Raw genomic sequence first — 17,910 nt, 5'->3', positions numbered from 1 at the left:
ATCTAATACATGGGGATATGCTGGTTGATGTAATGCATGGATGTGATGTTGATTACTTACATGATCAGGCTACGACCCTAGTGTGTAAGGCATCAAGCTACGACCCTTATATTTTGGTAGGTTGCAGATGTGCGTAATGCTTATCCTATTCTCTGGCCAGTTGAACTGCACTTGCATACATCACATGATATATACTGAGATATATGATTATATGAGGATCAGATTATTTTACCATGATAATACTGTATTGTTATTGTCATGTATTGTATTATTTTGTCATACTTATTATATGCCTGTAAGTGAGTTTGGGGTGGAAGAATCCTTGAGGACCCCTTGTCTTACTGAGATTTCTAGTAGAGATCTCACCTCTTCTAGGGCTTATTTACCATGATATGTTGTATATATATATATATATATATATATATATATATATATATATATTCCTATAAGGCATTATTTTGATTTGACATGTTATGTTATGTTTGTATTTGTGAGGAGCATAGGGGTTGTCTATGCCTTCTTGACCAAACATGTTATTTTGATTAGAGAACATGTATAAGTTATGCTATTGAGTATTTGTAGTTGGTCATATGATGTAATGATATGATTAATCATGTTAGTTATTATTGTGTAATATGATTTGTATGTGAGATGACTTAAGTAACGGATTGCTAGAGGCCAAGGATGTAAGTAAGATGATAACTTGGATAACAAAAAATGTATATTTTGAGTGAGTGGTTAAGGTTTATAAGGATAAATCTTATTAACTAAACATAAAGGGAATGCGTGGCATTCATCTTTCTAAAGCAATATGTCCTAAGAAACCAACCGAAAGGGAATGCATGGAAAGGATTCCATATGCATAAGCAATTAAATCTATCATGTATATTATGCAATCTACAAGACCAAACGTCTCTTATGCTTTGAGCATTACGAGTTGATACTAGATAAACCCTGGAGAAGGTCACTATACGACCGTAAAGATTATCCTAAAGTACTTGAGAAGGTCTAAGAATCAGTTTCTGGTTTATGGATGTAATAGTGAGTTCAAAGTGAAGGGGTTCACTGATGCAAGCTTCCAAAGTGACAGATATGACTGTAAATCACAGTCAGGCTTTGTCTACACCTTAAATGGTGAGCAATTTATTTGAAAAATTCCAAACAGGAGACCACGACAGACTCAACTATCGAGGCAGAATACATAGCAGCTTCAAAAGCGGCTAAAGAGGAAATCTGGATCAAGAAGTTCATTATTGAACTTGGCGTGGTTGTTATCATCGTTGATCCAATACCCATGTATTGTGATAACACCAGAGCTATAGCTTAGGGTAAGGAACCCAGGTCTCATCAGAGGTCCAAACACGTGCTCCACAAGTATCACCTCATCTGAGAGATTAGTGATAGACCGAACATAAAGATGGATTACCTTCCCACAGATGAAAATCTGGTCGATTCTTTGACGAAGGGTCTTTCTCAAAGAACATATGATAGTCATTATGAGTCTTTAGGTTTGACACGTCGACTTGATTATCTCTAAGCTAAGTAGGAGATTGTTAGTATGTAGGTGTCCTAGAGATAATCTGTTTTATCTAATGAACACCTTGTACTATTTTGGTATTTCATGATTTATATATTTGAGCATACTTTATCTTTATCATATTTATGTCTCGCCTATATTTTACGATCAATATTCATTTAAAGATAAATGCCCTAGGGATAGAACATGTGTTCACTTGAGGACCCATGATAAGATCATGGTTATGAAGACTCGAGGACACTACATGTCTATTGCCTAAAGCTTGTTCCTAGTCTTAAATGACCAAGAAAGGGAATTGGTGATCTCAATAAGACTAGTACGACATCTTCTACTTGTATGGAGATACAAGATAGGGACCTCATGGAATGCAGGCATGGTGATGCCTTAGCTGATGTCGTGGGTTAATCTGTTAGGGAACATATGGCACTGAACTGATCCACCGAAAGACTCCACAAGGATTCATTGTAGAGAGTATCATGTATTTGTAAAATCTCTTATCGTTTGCTAGTTCAGATCATCTTAGACTTGAGGATGTCATCGAACACTATGTCCTATGGTTATGCTTTAACTATATAACTCTATCCGCCTGAAAATGAGGAGAACAGTGTACTCTTGGGTATAACTTCAATACATGAGTATAGATGGACATGTCGATAGAACTCACAATCCCTACAAGGACTAATCGTTCACAAGACTGGTAGGGGTTGGATGACTTCTAGTTGACTCAGAAATCTATGTATAGTAAGAGATCATGAGGAGTCATGATCTGTCTTAAAGTCATCAGAAGAAAATTCCTAGTTATGTGAAAAGCTATATTTAGTCAATCAAGAGAGATGATACTCTATCCTTACTCTCGACTAAATGTGAATGACGATGTGAGGGATGATGCCGACACAGTATCCAAATAAGAAAGATAGATCACTTGATCAACTCAATTAGTTATGGGGCCGCAGAGCATTGCTCGTGTTTTATGTGGTCATTAGATAAATTGAACCCGTTAAAGGAGTTTAATTGGTCTAAGTTTATTTATGTCAGGGATTAATTAGGCCTAAAGGGTCACACACTAAGGTTATTATTGATTGCTTATATCTAGCTAGTTTGGGCTAGTAATTGTTATTGGGATTTTTCTAAGACTATAGATGTAATTAGGTTAGAGTTGGACTATAAGCTCAATAGGACCATGAACCCCATTGGGATATTAATGAGAAATTGGTTTCTCCACTAATGGGCCCAAATGCGTTGGAAGGCCCAATAGGGTCTTGGGTCCTAGTAAGTCAAAGAGTTGACTTGGCCAAAATGAGCTGGAAGGCCCAAAATGACTTGGGTCATGGGTCTTTCCAAGATAAGAAAAGTAGTGCATCTCTTGACTAGTAGGGCCGCTCCCTCTTTCTTCATCTCTTCCTCTATTGTAGCTTCTCTCACCTAAACCTAAGACAATATTATAGTCTTGAGAAAAATAACCTAAACACTTGAAAGCGACCACCTTGCCACTGCCTAGCAAGCTTCCAGGGAAAATGAGGACTCATGGAGAAAATGTTTATCAAAGGCAACCAAGAGGTTGCCGTGTGGATTACCGTTAGAAGGAGTCATATTCTTTGACGTCCTCAAGTGAGAAAAGGTACAAACTTTAATCCTACGTGTTTTAATGGGTAAATCTTGGGCATGAACAAATGAGAAGCATAAATGGTTTATGTTTTTTTGCATTGAATTTTTTTTCCACCTTCATGTGAGCACACCAAGGTTCGACCTTGGTGTTGCCTTTTTTCAACTTTCATATGAGGCTTTAACTGCGTAGATGCATACGCAATAACTCGCCTCTCCTGCATTAGTACACAACCCAACCCTTTCTTTGAAACATCACAATACAATTCAAATTCACCCTCAAGTTCTAGAAGAGTCAGCACAAGAGCTATTGTCAATCTCTTTTTCAAATTAAGGAAACACTATTCATATTTCGGAGTCCACACAAAAGGAGTATCCTTCCATGTCAAATGGGTCAATGGAAAAACCATTGTAGAAAATTCTCAATAAATCCGGTTAGTTTTGATTTCAATCACAGTCTTAGGCTGCTTGACACGAGCTGTCGAACTCGCGCAAATTAAAAATTATTTTTATTTAGGGTTCAGAAAATTTGTAGTAGAGTGGAAACTCTAAGTCGTCTCTCAAGGAAATTTGCTTGGGTAAAAATCGATTATCAAAACAGAAATTAAAGGGGGGGTTTTGGATTTTGTTGAATAATCAAAAGGCAGAATATAAAAATTTGGATTAAAAATTCGTAATTAAAACTAACCAACCTAAGGTTAGGGTTCCATGGACGTCTTTCCTTGGCTGAAAAATTACCAAATTCGTGATTAATCTCAATTAAATCAGAATCCTTATTTTCAATTGAGAACAATCTGATCATCAAATCTGATGATCATTCTTTCCCATAATCGCGATCGCGAACCTCAGATCGAATATCCACAATCGCACGATATCGATCTGAGTTAGGGTAAAGAAATGAATCTAGCTAGAGAATGATCGCTGATCCTCTAGACAAATCCATGGAATCCCTTCCTCTTAGGTTGATTAAAAGGTTCTTAGCCTCGCATGGCTAAGGTAAACATGATTAAGAATAAAATAAACAGAAGAAGAAAAAGATGAAGAGAAAGTGCTTTGATCCCAAAATACGAAAATTCAGAATACCAAATGTTCCCTACTCAGCCGCTATATATCCTACCCAAATTGGATTAGGGTTAAGTTCTGATCGGCCCATCTGATAAAAATGCGAAATAAAATAATAAAAATAAAATAAAACTTAAAACTTGGCTATGGGCCACTTAAGTAATTGGGTCTTAATTCAAATTACAAGTCTAAAACTTCAGCAAAACGTGTCCGACTTGGCGCAAGAAATCAACCAGCTTCCAGATCGAATTGGGCTTCGATCTCTTCATAAGAATTGTACCCTCTGTGTTAACTGAAAAACCCAACAAGAACGGAGTCAATCCGACAACTGTGGACCAAGATATGACCAAAATACAGAAGTAACGTAAAGCTGAAAAATTCTGACGAAAATAAATTAAACCCAATCAAACACTAAAAATGTAAATTAACTCAAAACATCATTATTTTATTCAAATAAATCCTAAAAATACTAATCAAGAGTAACAATTAAGTGCAATAAAATATGAGTTATCACTGCTCCTTGTTCATTACCGCTTCTATTTTACTTGGGTTCACCGCAACACCATCAACAAAAATCACATGACCCAGAAATTGCATCTCAGAGAGTCAAAACTCACACTTTGACGGTTTGACATACAACTATTTCTCCTCCAAAACTTGCAACACAGTCCTTAAATGATTGCATGTTTTTCTTTGCTCTTAAAGTAAATTAAGATGTCATTAATAAACACAATAACAAACTAATCCAGATAAGGTTTGAATATGGGATTTATGTAGTCCATGAACACCGTCAGAGCATTAGTGAGTCCAAAAGGAATAACCTGGTACTCAAAATGTTCGTACTTGGATTGGAACGCCCTTTTAGGCACATGCTCTGGCTTAATCCGGATCTGGTGATATCTGGACCAAAGGTCAATCTTGGAGAAGACATTAGCACCCCAAAGTTGATATGAAAAAGATCGTCAATTCATGGCAGAGGGTACCTCTTCTTGGTAGTAACTTTATTAAGCTGTCGATAGTCCGTGCACAGTTGCATGCTACAATCCTTTTTCTTTACAAAAATGATAGTTGCTCCCCACGGAGACACACTAGATCGAATGAAGTTCTTCGCAGAAAGTTCCTCAATGTGCTTCTTCAGCTCAGCCAATTCCAGTGGTGACATTCGATATGGAACCAAAGAAATAGGCCCCACAGCAAGTAGCAAATCAATGGAGAATTCAATCTCCTTCTCAGGTGGAAATTCTGGTATTTCATCCGAAAACACCTCCACAAACTCCTTCACCACCGGAATATTCAAAATATCTTCTTCTTTCTCTCCTACAATAATACCCACAAATATGTATCCCAAAGCCCTAACCGTCAACACCTTTACTGTCTGACAAACAGATAAGTAGGGAGAATGACTAACAACAGGGTCAACAGGAGACAATATCAATCTCTTCCGACAATAATCAATCATTGCACAGTTTTTAGCTAACCAGTCCATACCCAAAATCATATTCACAGTTACCAGGGGTATAACAATAAAATCCACAGTATAACCCATGTCTCCATATTTAAACTCAACATTTTTACATATAAATGAAGAATTGCCCACCTCCCCGGTAGTAGTATTAATACGCATAGAGGGAATCATCTTTGTCTAGGTTAGGTTAAACATCTTAGCAACATAGTCCGCAACAAAGGAATGTGTCACTCCAAAATCAAACAAAACAGATAAATCATGACCGTGAATATAAATTATACCTTTCACAAGATTCGAAGCCTTGTCAGATTGTTGAACGTTGTAGTAAAGATACGTCCAACTGTAAGAGCAGATGACAAGGCTTGCAGATTCACAGCCTTCCCAGCATTCTGAGTACACTCACGTCCAAAGTGGCTAGATTTACCACACTTGAAGCAAACATTCTAAGCTAACCAACACTGGCCTTTATGATACATTTTGCATTTCTCACACCGTGGAGTATAATACTTATCAGTAGATCCTCCCCTAGGGGCTCCACCTTTTTTGAATTTATTATAAGGTTGCCTCACTTGCAAACCTTTACCCTTGTTGTTATTTCTCTAGTTAGAACCAGAACAACAAGTAGTCTTCTTGACCTCATTATCTCAAGTAGTAGGATGTTTTGGATATTTCTTATACACAGTCTCAACTCGTTTACACTGGATAATCAGATGAGCAAAGTCTCTAATAGCAGTATTGGACATGCTCTTAATAACTTTCTCACTAAGTCCCCTCTGAAACTTACCAGCCAAGAATTTTGGGGTAGGCAAAGTCTCACCATAATTAGCAAACTTCATCAGTTCATTAAACTTTGCATCATATTAATCAACAGATAAGGAGCCTTGGCGCAGACAGTCAAATTCACCCTGCTTAGCTTCCTTAGCATCCCTAAGAAAGTATTGCGCATAAAACAGATTCTCAAATATGGTTCAAGCAAGCTCTTGCCCTTGTATCATAAAAGGTCTCGAAGCATTACACCACCATTTATGGGCATCTCCCTCCAGCATATAGGCAAAATACCTCAATTTATGAGGATCATGACATCTTATTACCTGAAAGATTTTATCCATCCCCTGAAGCCAGGTAGTAACCACATTAGGATCTCTAGAGCCAGTAAAAAAAGAGGCTTATGCTTCCTGAAAAAGATCATTCTTCTCTCTTCTACATCGGCCTTATCAACATGTTCAACGACAACAGTCTGCTGGCTAGCATCATCAATGTGATGACTAGCCTCACTCTCACCCTGCTAAGGAGTAAGAGTACATGTAGGAGTCGGAGTCACAGCAGCTGTGTGTGGAGGAGAATCAACTCTCTTATTTTCATTCTTCTCTTACCACATCTCAGTCATGAAGGTTTGAAGCAAATCTTGATTTGCTTTCATTAAATTTTCAGTCATTGTCCTATTTGCAGCCGTCGTCGTCTGCAAAGCAGCCAACTCTGTAGCCACATGATCAAGCTAAGGAGGATTTGCATTCGATGCCCCACGGTTGCCACGAAGCCTTCTCATGATGATTGCACATGTAACACAAAGGAATGAACTGATTAGACCCACACTATAGAATCACATATACAATAATCATGAAGAGTCTATAGACAACTACATAACACTAAACACAATCATACAATCTACAGAGTTCCCTAACAAACTGCTCTAATACCATAAAATGTAACACTTCGTTATCGGACTGGTGTGTTATCATCAATTATGATATTAAATGCAGTTACAATCACAGTAGTTAACTAAAATACGGAAAAAAAAAAATTTAATAGTGTTTACATTTTTAAATCAACCGTATTTAACAAAACTCCAAACTGTGATCATAACTCAAAATTGTTGTGAAAATATAAATTCTATTACAATTAACCTACATTAATCTTCACCATTTAAGTCTCTCTCTAACCATCATCTAATTACACTATCCACATTAATTTCTCCATCACTTTCACTCACTTTTCAATCATGAAAATTTGACCAAGTATCATAACTCCACACCTTAAATTATTAATTGATTTCAACCATTAAAACATCATTCTAAACAATAATTTCCAAAGGGATATATCTATTAAATGCCTCCAACAACACCCATCAACAACATATTCGAAATTTCATACCCATTTTCAATCCATCATAAATCTTAAGGAAAAGTTGAAATGCTTACCACCAATGAGTTCCTAGGATCCAAGAAAGTGGTATGCAAGCATCAAAGCAAGTCAAATGAGCTTCCAAGCCACTCACTCATCTACGCACTTAGGTCATGGGGTTCAAGGAGGAAAACTCTTCACACAATGCTCTTCAAGAAAAACTCACAACATGGAAATCACTCACAAGATGATGGTGAAGAACTTTGGTATTCAAACTTTCCTCTCAAAGTGTCTCTAGCTCACAATTAAAATTCAAGCTCTTGTTTCCACAAAAAATAGAGGGCTCGATTTGATGGGGAAGAGGGGGCTGCGAGCTAAGTGTGTGAGGGAAGAGAGAGAATCTAATGTGTTTTAATTGATTTAAGACACCTAGGAATGTAAAATACTAAAATGCCCTTAATGAGTCTATGTAGGGCAAAGGAGTTGCTCAAGATTAGAGTGTCTGTTGGGTTAGCTGGCGTTTGGATATATATACATATATATATATATATATATATATATATATATATATATATTGGTTTTCTGTTTAGAGGATGACTGTATATTTTTTGGTAGCATGACATATGGTCATGTTTATGTATAGTCTCTTTTTGGTATTAGTTAGTGTGATGTAAATGTTTGAGGGATGTATATGTATATATGGATATAGAATTGATATTAGGAATGACGCAGAGCAATATTCTATAGTATATCTGGTTTGGACTTAGCTGTTTTTCAGGTATTGAATATTTGAAGGGAATTGATCGCAGGCTAGTATGTTTTACAGTTGTTATGTTGTTCGTGTATCTCGATTGAAATGATACAGGATATCATATTCATATAGAGACTGTCAAGAATAGTCATTGGATAATTAAGTATTAGATTTATGCAGTTATGAGACTGTACAGATTAAAGTAAATTATGTGCAACGTACGTAAAGATAAATTAAATAGAAAATGTTTATTCGTTAATTATACGATGTAGCCTTTTCTAACCTTAAGTAAGTCTTCTGCTTAGGCATGTTATTTAATGCTGTGTTTTGAATCATATGTATGATAACTAATCGGTTGTAAACAGGGATGTTACACTGAAATTCCCAGTACCTGTTAACTCTCCCAAATGAGAGTTAATTTAGTATCATTATGATGAATTTGCTGCTTAAATTCCATATAAGTTATCTTGTTTGCATGATAATTAAGATAAATGTTGTATATTTATGATTAAGTGCTTTGAGATGACTAAGTATGGAAAATGAGACAATATTCCTTGATTGTGTATATGAATAGATGACTTGTTGAGTGTTTGTCTTTGTAGGAAAAATCGACTTCTGAATGCTGTAACAGAGAAACTGACGAAGTAATGATATAGCAATCAGTACAGCATGACAGTATGGACAAAGGAACAACTGAATTTTCAAAATTCAAAAGTTAGTTATTCCGCAACAATTGATAAAACACCAGCAAGCAAGGATCAAGGACGCTCTTGAAGATTAACTCTTATCCTAAAATTGCTAGGATCAATAAACTCGTACCTAGTCGACAACAATATTGGCACAAGAAAATCAAGAAGATCAAGATCTTATCCAATCAAGTGCCAACAGCATAAGAAAATAGGAATAAGATAAGGCTGCAGCAACACGATTCATGAAATCTCACTCCCAAACCTAAGACCTAATTATCCAACCACTTTATCTATTTAAAGAGAAGTCCCCCACGGAATCAAAAGGTTAGACAAGTTAGAAGGAGGTCGAGAAGTCAGAGAAACAAGGAGGGAAGCGAAGTCAAGTCAGAAGGGATGTTTTAGAGAGAGAAAGTAAGATTCTTGGAGAAGGAAGAGCTGCTGGAGCGTTGCTGGAGCAAGACCGTGACAAAGTATTATAACAACATTCGTTTTCATCTTCTTTTCTGTCTTTTAATGAGTTCTTTATTCCTCTTCTCTGTTTTATTTAATTCCATTATGAGCTAAATTGCTCTATAGGTTAGGTGATAAAGTACCTATGTTGTAACATTGAGATGTATGCCTAAACTTTGTTTTTATTAATGTTTAATTAGTTTTTCAACGAGTTTGCTTATTCTTATTCACGTATGCATGTCGAGAGATATATATGTGATATTGAGGAGGTTGGGACCGAGAGGTTTCCGAATCCAGACCTTTGTTGAATTGTGTGGATTAATTAGGTTAAGAATAATTTGATTAAGTTGTGGGTAGAGAGATCATTCACACCACATAGCTTTTGAACTTGAGCTTTAACAGTTCAGTAATTAGTTTGGCCATAAAGATGTGAGAATTAGTTATTGGGTATATATGTTAGGTTGGTCAAAAGCCCCAGCATACTTTAGTGTTCGGTTACTAATTAAACATTGATATATCATCGTTAAAGCATTATTTTAGTATTGATGTATCAGGGAAATTGAACCTGACCTATATATCATCCATCACCTTAATACATTTGAAATTAGTTTACTGTTTTCTTAGTTTTAATTATCTTTTATTTTATAAATCCAATCATCAAAATCAATCTTTTCTTGTATTTTTTTTACTTGAATAGTTCACACTTTATAACTAATCTCGGTGGGAACGTTATTTGGACTCACACATCTCTTTATTACTTGTGACACGTGCACTTGCGTATTTGTGTGGTATATTCAATTGATTACAAATTGTCAGGAAAGGAGTTGGCCATCTCTGTTCTTGTGTGATTAATGTACAAAGTATTGCTAACGACTATAAATATAACACTAGCTGAGAGACAACCCGGTATTTTAATTAGTTCCTTAGCATGAACGAAGTTTTGGGATGGTCTCTCTTCTTCACTTGAACCCCATTTTGGGGTAGGAACGGCCATACCATATACCATATCATGTACACGTACACCAACTTCATCATATGTTATGAAACATTTCAAATTTCACTATTTAATGGAAGCTCCCAGTGGCAACGGTTGAAGCCTTGGCCTCATCTTCTGCCTTTGGTGTAGGCAACAGGACAATTGCCATTATAGCACTCACGACAGCAGCCACTGCACCCACCACGAAAGCTGGCAAATTGCCACCACCGAACAAGTTATCCCAAGGTCCACTCAGTGCTGAAACAATCATCTGCATACAGAGAAATTTATACATAATCAGTCAAATAATTCCAAATAATATTAATTTTTGACATTATATGTATCAAGTGTATTCGAACCTGTGGAATGACGATGGCAAGATTGAGGACTCCCAAAGACAAACCTGAAAATTTCGAAACAAAAATGAGCATAATTGGCTTTACGAATTAACCCAAATTTGATAAAAAAAAATTATTTAAATAAGGGCATGTGATATAAAACTTGTTTTAAAATTGGGAAATATAGCACAAATAATACATAGTTGTAATTTTAAAAGTTATTTGATGAGTTAAAACTAACACTAACAATATGTGGTATGTGGTAGAGAGAGAAAAATTAATTTTAATATTATAACTATATATTATTAATAATACATGATATTAATTGATTTGAGAAGAAGTCAGGGACCTTATAATTATTTTATGAGTAAGTTTACCTTGGCCTGCTCCTGTAGCGCTCGAGTAGATTGATGCCAGAGCAAAAGGAACGCTGAAAGTAATCTGAACACATGCACCACAAATTGTACGTATTAGTTTGCGACACATCATCATTAAGCCTCATTTTTTAATCCAACCTCAGCCAAGGAAAAATTAATATCTTTTATAACATTTTAAAATGTAATATCAAATCTATTCATAAATTATGTAACATTTGGCATAACCTGCAAAAATTTGTATTATATATGTAAATAATTCTTTAATAATAATAAAAATAATATTTCTTCTATCCGATAAGATAAAATTATTCCGTGTGATCCAAAAATGAGTTATTTAAAAATTGAATTTTTTTGATCATAATAAAGATTAATGTAACTCCTAATATGTTAAAATTATAAAAATTAATTATTATATAATCTCTTAATTATAAATTAGTTTATTATAATTAATGGAGGTGGTTAGGAATAAGAATATATATAGAGAATAATATTACCGCAAGAGGGATACCAAGAACACCAAAGAAAGCCAAGGCACCAGCCTTAACAGCCTCAGAGGGTGACCCTGCGACATGGAGGCCAACATGGCGTTCGTGCTCAGCTTGTTTGGAGATAACAACAGTCATTGCCATGCCAATTGCGAGAATGAAGTTCACAGTAGCCCACAGCCTCTTAACACCACCAAGCATTTTACCCAATGGCTCAATAGCCAAAGACATGAAACCCAAAACGACAGCGTTAATCATTAGACCCAATGAACCAGCGCGGACACCAGCGCCATATGCAGCATCACCGGCATCACCACCGTACACCTCACGACCCATCCAATCAGTGTCGAACAAGAAGTAAGGGAACCATGCAATCCAGTTGATAGCTGTCACCAACATGAGCATCCACATTGGCTTCTTGAGTTCCTTAAATGCACCGCATATTAATCGACCAAAGCATGATGATGAAGCTGTTTCTTCTTCGTCGACGACATTGTGATCACGTGGGTTAATTGGTGCGTCATGCACGACAACGAGAGCGATCACAGCGAGGACAAGGAGAAGAAAGATGGAGAAGAAGAAACAAGTCTTGAGGTTAGCGCAGAACACGTCACATGCTTTGGTTTGTGTGAAGGGGAAGATTTTATGGAGGCCGCTGTAGGATCCGGCGGCGTAACCGAGGACATTGCCGACGGCCATGAAGAATGAGAACAAGGCATTTCCGACTCTAATTTTCTTGTAGTCGCCGGCGGAGAGGTCGCCGAGGAAAGCGCGGCATGGTCCTTGCAACATGTTGTTAGCCACGTCGAGGATCCAGAAGCCGATGACGAAGATTGCAACGGCGCGTGGGCGGGTTTTTTTGGTGAGGTCGTCGCCGAATGAGTAACCAAGGTCGGCGGCGAAGCCAATGAGGAATACAGCGATTGCGACGGCGAGGGAGCCAAAGAAGATGAAGGGACGGCGGCGGCCGAATCTGGAGGTGCAACGATCGCTGTAGTAACCGGCGATAGGCTGAACGACCAAGCCGGATATGGGCCCACAGAGCCAGATGAAGGAGGCCCACATGTGTGGGACACCGAGCAGCTGAACATATGGTGTCAACAGGGAGAGTTGAAGGGCCCACCCGAATTGTATACCAGCGGCGATGGATGCAACGACTATCATCTTGCCGAGTGGACTTGGTTCATTGCATTTTGTAGACTCCATGGTGAGAAACCTTGAGAGAGGGAGAGAGAGAGAGAGAGAAAGAGAGAGCAGTGTGTTGGAAAAACAAGGGATCACTTTGTGAATTTATAATATGCAGGATGGGTTCGATGGTACGTTCTGCATGTAAATCGAAATTGTTTGTGGTAAATTGGTATAAATGGATGGCTATGCTTATCCTTTTCTTAACTGTTTGCTTGATTAGTAATGTGTTGGGTGTGTGTTAGAACTTAGAAGAGCTTGGGCATGAGAAAGAAAGGATCAAAACTAACAAACTGATTCTGTTATTACAATTTTGCATGCCTTACAATTCACAGCTAATGGCTATATATACATATATGCAATAACTACTTCATGACACTAATACAACAGAATGTAACCACCCTTAACCTACTCACTTTTACAATAAGCCTACTACATCGGATGCTAACATACTACAGCTAACAGATACTTATACTACAGCTAACAGAATTGAATCCAATAGAAAATGAAATACATTTTATATGTTTAAAATTACTTTTTATTTAATTTTTAAATTCTAATTTTATTATCTTATATTATTTTATATTTAGATAGATATTAAATTTATTTGAGATTGACTAAAACACAAAACAAAGTTTATCATGCTTAAATCCACTTCACTGAAATAAAAATCGCATAAAAGGGGAACTTTAAATTTCAGGATTACGTAAACTAACTAAGTTGGCTTTTACTCCAGAGTTGTAAGGGATTTAAATAATATTAATGGTTGGAGGAATCAGGAGTACGGATTTTGTTGTCCACACAGTACGCAAAACAGTTGTCTTAAACCATTAGTTAATTTAATTAAGAGCATAACTCTTCACCTCATTCATGAATTACATTACTATTTCAGTCTCATTACCAAAAAGTGAAAAAAAAAGAAAAAAAAGAAAAGAAAAGAGAAGAAAGCACCGCATTGTAATGAACCATTGATCAAAAATGAGGAAAGTACAAACACAACAATTCTGTGGGTAGATACAGTAATTGTGTAGTACATTTATTTATTTAGAGAAAGAGAAAGAGAGAGAGAGAGAGTGTCTTTGGAGTATTTCAGAAGCTCACTGCTTCGCTGATTTTGAGGTAATGTAAGAGAGTGTGTAATACATTTATTTATTCTGCGTCTTGTGGATGGCAGCATGCGGAAGTGATTGCTGACACGTGATACATACAGTATTGTGTTCTTTGTATATGATTTTGCAGAACAAGGACCAAAATGTCATCTTTTGGTAGGGTTGGCAAAACGGACAAACCTAGCTCAACTCGATTTAACCTGCGTTCAACTCGAAAAAAATGAGCCGGATTAGGATTGACTCGAAAAAATAGAAAAAAAAAATTTCATTGATGCTATAACTTCTAAATTTTTTCCTTAAATTATTAATTCATTCAATACAAAGACATTATACAGATAAACCATAGAAAATTCCTCTTGCATTTGAACTTGGACTTATTGGCACCACATTGACACTGTCACACATACTATAAAAAAGGTCTTTAATGCACGGTTTTGGACTTATTGGCAGTTGGCGGGGATTTTCGTTTGGGTCTTTCCAATAGGAATTTTAAGTTTTAGCTTTCCACTTTACCTTCATTAATTTTTATACTTTGATATTAAAAAAAAAACCATAACCCTCGAGCCAACCCGTTTGACTCGTGGGTTGGCTTGGTTTTTTTCGAGCTGAAATGAGTCGGGCTGACTCGAGTTACTAACTCATTTTTCCTAACCCAACCCGGCTCATTTTAGCCGGGTTACGAGCCAACCCGATGGGTTGACTCTTTTTTGCCAAGCCTATCTTTTGGCAAAAAATTTATCCAAATACCACGCGAACAGTACTTTTTACCAAACTGTCACATAAGCATAATTCGCTACGACAGGTAGCATATTATGTTCGCCAATAATTTTATGACATATGGCACACTTTCGCAAGAAAAAAGCTGACGTGTCATAATTCGCTACCACTGGTAGCAAATTTGGTCTGCAATATGGCCACGTGTCACGAAATCATTGGCCATGAAATTCGCTACCAGTGGTAGCGAATTATGACACGTGGCAGTCTGGTAAAAAAATATTGTTCGCGTGGCATTTGGGTAAAATTTTTGATAAAACGTGGCATTTTGGTCACAAATCCTGATTTTGCATGGAACATGATTGTGAGAGTAACGCGTCCCAGTCCAATGATTGACGTGCCAGAAGCATTGCATGGGACGCGGTACCCATTGTGTCATGTCTTAATACGTCTCTCACCCTAACGTGTCGTTATGCATTATTTAGGTAAAACGTTTGACTAAGAAATTATTCCGGTCAAACATTATAAATATTACATTACCAAGGTCAAAAGGCCGTTTTTTGCCTGAGGATGTGCTCTGCCATTTTCTGTCTTTTCTGCCAACCAAACAAGCTGTTGCCACAAGTACTCTCTCCACAACCTGGAAATCACTTGTTAAGTAAGCGTTAAATGCTATTTTAATGGGTTTAAATTTGTCAGTTATGGATAGTCTATGAGTCATGAGGTTAGCATTTATTTTAGGAGTTTTGAAAGGTTAAGAGTCAGTCGTTATTTTTTGTTATTAATGTTGAAGTCTCTCTTTAGTTTCTTGTGTTAGTTAAAATATTGAAGAGTCAGTTGTCTCTTGATTTTCTTATGTGAGTTATGAAGTTAAAGTGTTATGTTTATTAGGGGTATAATGGCTGATGTTAAGAGTAGTTAATTAGTGATGTTATGAGGGTGTTATGAGACTCTTGATTAGCTTCGTAATGAGTCTCTTCATTGGTACTTTCAGTTTTTTGTGTTGTATATTAATAGGCTTGATGTAATACATAATTGAGAAGCAACAAAGTTTAGTAAAATATTTTTATAGAAGTTTGTTCTCTTTCTCCATAAGTCCTCACGAGATTGTTGAATAGTTGTTTTATTTGTTAGTTCTGTATTTGAGCGATCCTACAAATTGGTATCAAAGCCAATGGAGGTTATGACCAGTCATGTGCGTTGCCTCGTCTGACGAAGGTAAACTACGAGAATTGGAGCATCCAAATGAAAGCTCTTCTTGGATCCCAAGATAGTTGGAAGATAGTTCAAGATGGTTTCACAGAATCGGAATCTACCGCAGGTTATACGACAGCTCAAAACAAGGCGTTGAAAGAGACGCGATCCAAAGACAAGGCGGCATTGTACATGCTGTTCCGAGCTGTTGACGAGTCAGGCTTTGAGAAGATTGCGACTGCTGCAACTTCAAAAGAAGCGTGGGACATTTTGGCAAATGTCTACAAAGGAGCTTACTGTGTTAAGAAAGTTCGATTTTAAACTCTTCGCGGCGAGTTGGAAGAAATGAAGACGAAGGAGTTGGAAGGTGTATAGGTTGAGAAAATGATCAAGGTTGATCAAGATTCTTATAAAATTCCATTTTACATTGGTTTCTCATGCATCAGTTGAAAGTTCTTAGCACAGTGGACGGTCTCCATCAGTCTGCATTAGTTGAAAGTTCCTAGCACTTTATTTTCCTCCTAAATCTGTCTTATACGTTGCACTATATCAGCAACTTTTTCAGATATCATTATCATATTTAATTGTTCTTCATATGCAGCACAACGACGTTTGCACTTTTGCCTTTCATTGTACAACTCATGGATTCTCTTATCTTTCTCATCCTGTGGCAAAAATCATCACTATAAGTTTGAGGAACTAAAGTTGAAACAAAAAGAAAATAGTTTTTAATATGAGGATATACTGATTTGAAATTTAAAACTAATGTGTTTAAGGGAAAACTTCAAAAATAATCCTGTAACTTTCCTCATAATCATTTACCCCTCCCTAAATTTTGAATCATTTATCCTACTGACTTAATTTTTTTATTACTTACCCCCTAAGTGAGGGGATAAGTGATAAAAAAACTTTAAGTAAAGGGTAAGTGATAATTGTTTTTTAAATAAGAGTGTAAATGACTCAAAAATCTTGCCAGGAGTAAAGGATAATTGAGAAAACTCATAAGGATTTTTTTGTAGTTTTTCCTTTTTGTTTAATTGATATACTGATTTGTTTAATTTAATACTAATGATAGTATTCAAAAATTTTGTGTATAACCTATCTGAGTAAATGTCAAAAATTAATATGAGTTATTAATTAGTAATATATTTATTAACATTTATTATAGGGGAAGGATATTGTAACAACCAAGTAGTGTTACTACCAATCAATTTCATCGTTAGATCAATTATGTTGATCCAACGATTATATTTATTTCCATCTTTGTATAGTTATGATTCTCCATATTTAATACTTTATATTTATTTTCATCTTTATATGGGAAATCATAACCATACAAAGGTGAAAATAAATATAAAGTATTAAATATAAGAAATCATAACCATACAAAGATGGAAATAAATATAACCGTTGGATCAACATACTCTCGATCTAATGTAGTAATATTGATAGTAACTCTAATTGTTGATTGTTACAATATTCTATTTTAAAATCCGATTGAACCTGATTAAATCACTGACCCAATACCTCGACCGAGTCGAGAAAGATTGGTTTTAAAACACTGGTTTGGCCTTACACCCTAGGGTAAAAACAAACCCTTAAGGGGGTGTTTGGTTTGGGGTATATTTTCAGAATGATAGATATATGAGTAGTGGGAAACTAAGAATGGTGCGTTTGGTTCGCTGTCCTTCTTCATTTGCGTAGGAAACGAAGATGCATAGGAAACCAAGATACATAGCATTTTGTCCTCAAAAAGCCGGCCATAGAAACCAATTTGCAAGGTGATATTGTGGAATACCTCCACATTTGCTCACTCACTGTACTACCAAAAAGACCAGCGTACCCCATCTTTCTC

The 17,910-nt window shown here is 36.3% G+C and overlaps 1 protein-coding gene across 1 annotated transcript; it reads right to left on the bottom strand.

Moving 5' to 3' along the window:
• Positions 1-10,741: 10,741 nt before the first annotated feature.
• Positions 10,742-13,059, bottom strand: LOC133297762 (sucrose transport protein SUC1-like). Its single transcript, XM_061496956.1, has 4 exons — positions 11,863-13,059; positions 11,369-11,432; positions 11,013-11,056; positions 10,742-10,924 (listed from the first exon to the last, which is right to left on the bottom strand). The coding sequence occupies exons 1-4, from the start codon at positions 13,057-13,059 to the stop codon at positions 10,742-10,744; spliced, it is 1,488 nt and encodes a 495-aa protein (XP_061352940.1).
• Between the last annotated feature and the right edge of the window lie 4,851 nt (positions 13,060-17,910).

The sequence above is a fragment of the Gastrolobium bilobum genome, unplaced genomic scaffold, assembly GCF_033153095.1.
Source record: "Gastrolobium bilobum isolate Gb01-03AN ecotype WA unplaced genomic scaffold, APGP_CSIRO_Gbil_v1 utg15063, whole genome shotgun sequence".
In the NCBI taxonomy this organism is placed as follows: domain Eukaryota; kingdom Viridiplantae; phylum Streptophyta; class Magnoliopsida; order Fabales; family Fabaceae; genus Gastrolobium; species Gastrolobium bilobum.
The sequence above is the reverse complement of the archived record's forward strand: the minus strand, read 5'-3'. Positions and strand labels throughout refer to the sequence as shown.